This window comes from Rhipicephalus microplus, chromosome 7 (assembly GCF_043290135.1).
Source record: "Rhipicephalus microplus isolate Deutch F79 chromosome 7, USDA_Rmic, whole genome shotgun sequence".
Taxonomy (NCBI): Eukaryota; Metazoa; Arthropoda; class Arachnida; order Ixodida; family Ixodidae; genus Rhipicephalus; species Rhipicephalus microplus.
The window spans coordinates 168,547,270-168,550,377 of NC_134706.1; the positions used below are offsets into that span (position 1 = coordinate 168,547,270).

Here is a 3,108-nt window from a genome sequence, read left to right on the forward strand (position 1 = left end):
AAAGCAACCACGTGTTGGAAATACACGCACTCTGCTGTCTGCTGCGTTGTCCGTTGAAACCTTATTTACTTCAGTTTAGCCAGAAGACACAGGCGGTTAATATTGCTCGTACGCAAAAAAAATGCAAGCACATGCTGGAATTACACGCACTCTGCTGTCGGCCGCGGTGTCCACCGAAAATTACTTCACTTCAGTTCTGTCAGAAGATACAGGCAGTGATTCTTGCTCGAACGCGAAAAAAACAAGCACATGCTGGAATTACATGCACTCTGCTGTCTGCCGTGGTGTCCGCCGAAAAATACTTTATATCCGTTCTGCCCGAAGATACAGGACGTTATTCTTGCTCGTATGTAAGAAATGCAAGCACATGCTAGAAATACACGCACTCTGCTGTCTTTCGCGGTGTCTACCAAAAAATAGTTTACTTCAATTCTGTCAGCAGATACAGGCGGTTATTCTTGCTCATACGCAAAAAAGCATCCACGTGTTGAAAATACACACACTCCGCTGTCTGCAGCGGTGTCCGTTGAAATATACCATACTTCAGTTCTGCGAGAAGATACAGGCGGTTATTATTGCTCGTACGCATAAAAAAGCAAGCACATGCTGGAATAACACATACTCTGCTGTCTGCCGTGGTGTCCGTTGAATAATACTTTACTTCAGTTCTGCCAGAAGATATATGCGGTTATTCTTGCTCGTACGTCAAAAAAAGCAAGCACATGCTGGAAATACACGCACTTTGTTGTCTGCCGCAGTGTCCGCCGAAAAATACTCTATTTCAGTTGTGCCACAAGATACAGGCGGTTATTCTTGTTCGTACGCAAAAAAAGCAAGCACAAGCTGGAATTACACGCACTCTACTGTCTGCCGCGGTGTCCACCGAAAAGTACTTTATTTCAGTTCTGCCCGAAGATACAGGCAGTTATTCTTGCTCGTACGTAAGAAATGCAAGCACATGCTGGAAATACACGCACTCTGCTGTCTTTCGCGGTGTCTACCAAAAAATAGTTTACTTCAATTCGGTCAGCAGATACAGGCGGTTATTCTTGCTCGTACGCAAAAAAGCAAGCACATGCTTGAATTACACTAACTCTGCTGTCTGCCGTGGTGTCCTCCGAAAAATTCTTTACTTCAGAAATCAGAATCAGAAATGCTTTTATTTTCCAACGAAATTGTTGGGGGTCCTTCAGGCGAAAAGCTGCAAAGTGTAACTTGAATGTGCCTGAAGGCCCTCACATGGCAGCAGTAACACTAAGACCAACATAAATACAGATGTTTAGCATATATGCAAATACACCATTTCAATTGAAACTAGAAACTTGCAACATGTTGAATAACACTAGTGATTTCCCACGAACACATGGTACTTAAAAATAACATAGAAATGTAATACATATGTGAGAAGAGATGTGACAGTACATTGTGATACATAGGAAACAATAGTATTTACATCACTAAGAAAAGCACTATTATAAAAATGACCATGATGCACAATATGATGATACTTTGTATATTTAAACACTGAGCGGGAAGTAGATAATGTAACAGTAATTGCGAAAATGTATCAACGATGTCTTTTATATGTTCAATCTGATTTACAAAAGTATTGTTTAATTTGTTTGCGAGTCAAAGTATTCGGAGTAAATGTTTCCCCTTGCACTTTGTTTAACAACGAAGGTAGGCTATGTCTTAGTGACTGCACAAGATAATTTGTGCGTCTAAATGGTACTAACCACCTGCCTTGGCTACGAGTGCGCGAGTCACTTTTTTGTATTCGAGTCGTGACGTATGTTTTAGGAAGGATTTGATATTGTCGGAACCGAAACAAAATGAATATAAAAGCCGGTATTCGTAAAGATTTGTTGCACGTATTATATTATATTTTTGAAAAAGTTGAGCGCTAGGATGAAAATAGGGTACATTGGCTATTTGTCGAAGCGCGCGTTTTTGAAGCTGAAGAAAAGTACGAATATTAGCTTTCGTGGTGGTGGCCCATACAAGCGCACAATAGTGAAGATGTGATTCAAATAAGTCGTAATATATTTGCAACTTCACCTTCTCAGGAAAAAAATGCCGACAGCGCGACAGCGCACCAGCGGCAGATGACAGCGATTTTGATATTAGTTCAACGTGATCAGTCCAATTCATTTGTTCTGAAAACGTAACGCCTAACACTTTGTATTTCCTCAAAATTTCAACGGGAGCACCATCTAAGAATAATTGTTGATTGCAACAAGATTGGCTGCCTCTCGCCCTGAACAATATTGCTTTCGATTTTGAGCTGTTAATTGTTAGAGCATTACTACGAGACCACGCCGACAGATTAGAAAGAATATTGCGAGATTTCTGCGACAGATCATCAAGTTCATAACCAGAGACAAACAAACTTGTATCGTCAGCGTACAGCACAATGGATGCATCACCAACAATTTCAGCAATGTCATTTACATAGACATTAAATAAGGTCGGTCCCAATACGCTACCCTGCGGTACTCCCGATTTACCTTCGCGATATGAAGAGCAAAAGTTTTCAATAGCAATGCACTGAGTCCACCCGGAGAGGTATGATCGAAACAACAAGTTTGCCACGCCCAGAATACCACAGCTGTCAAGCTTTCTTATTAAAATTTCATGATTTAAGCGATCGAATGCCTTGCTATAGTCTATAAATATACCTAAAGTTAGTTTTCCTCATCAATGTTATTAATTATTAGCTCCTTTTGACATAACACTGCCGTCTCTGTCGACCTGCCTGGGCGAAATTCGTGCTGACAGTCAGACAGAATGTTATTCTTTAAAAAAAGTCATTGATTCTAGCTGAGATCACCTTCTCTAAACCCTTAGAAAAGGTGGACAGAATAGAAATAGGCCTATAGTTCTCAAAGTCTTTTCGATTACCGCCTTTAAAAATCACTGAGACCCTGGCTTTTTCATAGCACTTGGAAAATGGCCAGTTTCTAGAACAAGATTAAACACAAATGCAAGGTGGATTGCGATGACGTCAATTACAAATTTTATTGGTCTGATTTGAATGCCATCTGCATCAACAGCATTGCTCTTTTTTAGGCCCAAAAAAGTACGAGAAATCTCAGTGTCATCAGTCGG

At 40.5% G+C, this 3,108-nt stretch overlaps 1 protein-coding gene across 1 annotated transcript; it reads right to left on the minus strand.

Moving 5' to 3' along the window:
* Window positions 1-1,235: 1,235 nt before the first annotated feature.
* On the minus strand, window positions 1,236-2,151 carry LOC142767921 (uncharacterized). Its single transcript, XM_075870160.1, has 3 exons — window positions 1,971-2,151; window positions 1,662-1,743; window positions 1,236-1,254 (listed from the first exon to the last, which is right to left on the minus strand). Exons 1-3 carry the CDS (start codon window positions 2,149-2,151, stop codon window positions 1,236-1,238), a joined length of 282 nt encoding a protein of 93 aa, XP_075726275.1.
* Between the last annotated feature and the right edge of the window lie 957 nt (window positions 2,152-3,108).

Bases quoted from the DNA above. Each gene is read 5' to 3' on its own strand.
- LOC142767921 (XM_075870160.1), bottom strand. From the start codon at position 2,151: ATGAATTGGACTGATCACGTTGAACTAATATCAAAATCGCTGTCATCT. The intron at 1,744-1,970 runs GTACTTTTCTTC...CTCGTAGCCAAG, and splicing joins CACCACGAAAGCTAATATTC to GCAGGTGGTTAGTACCATTT.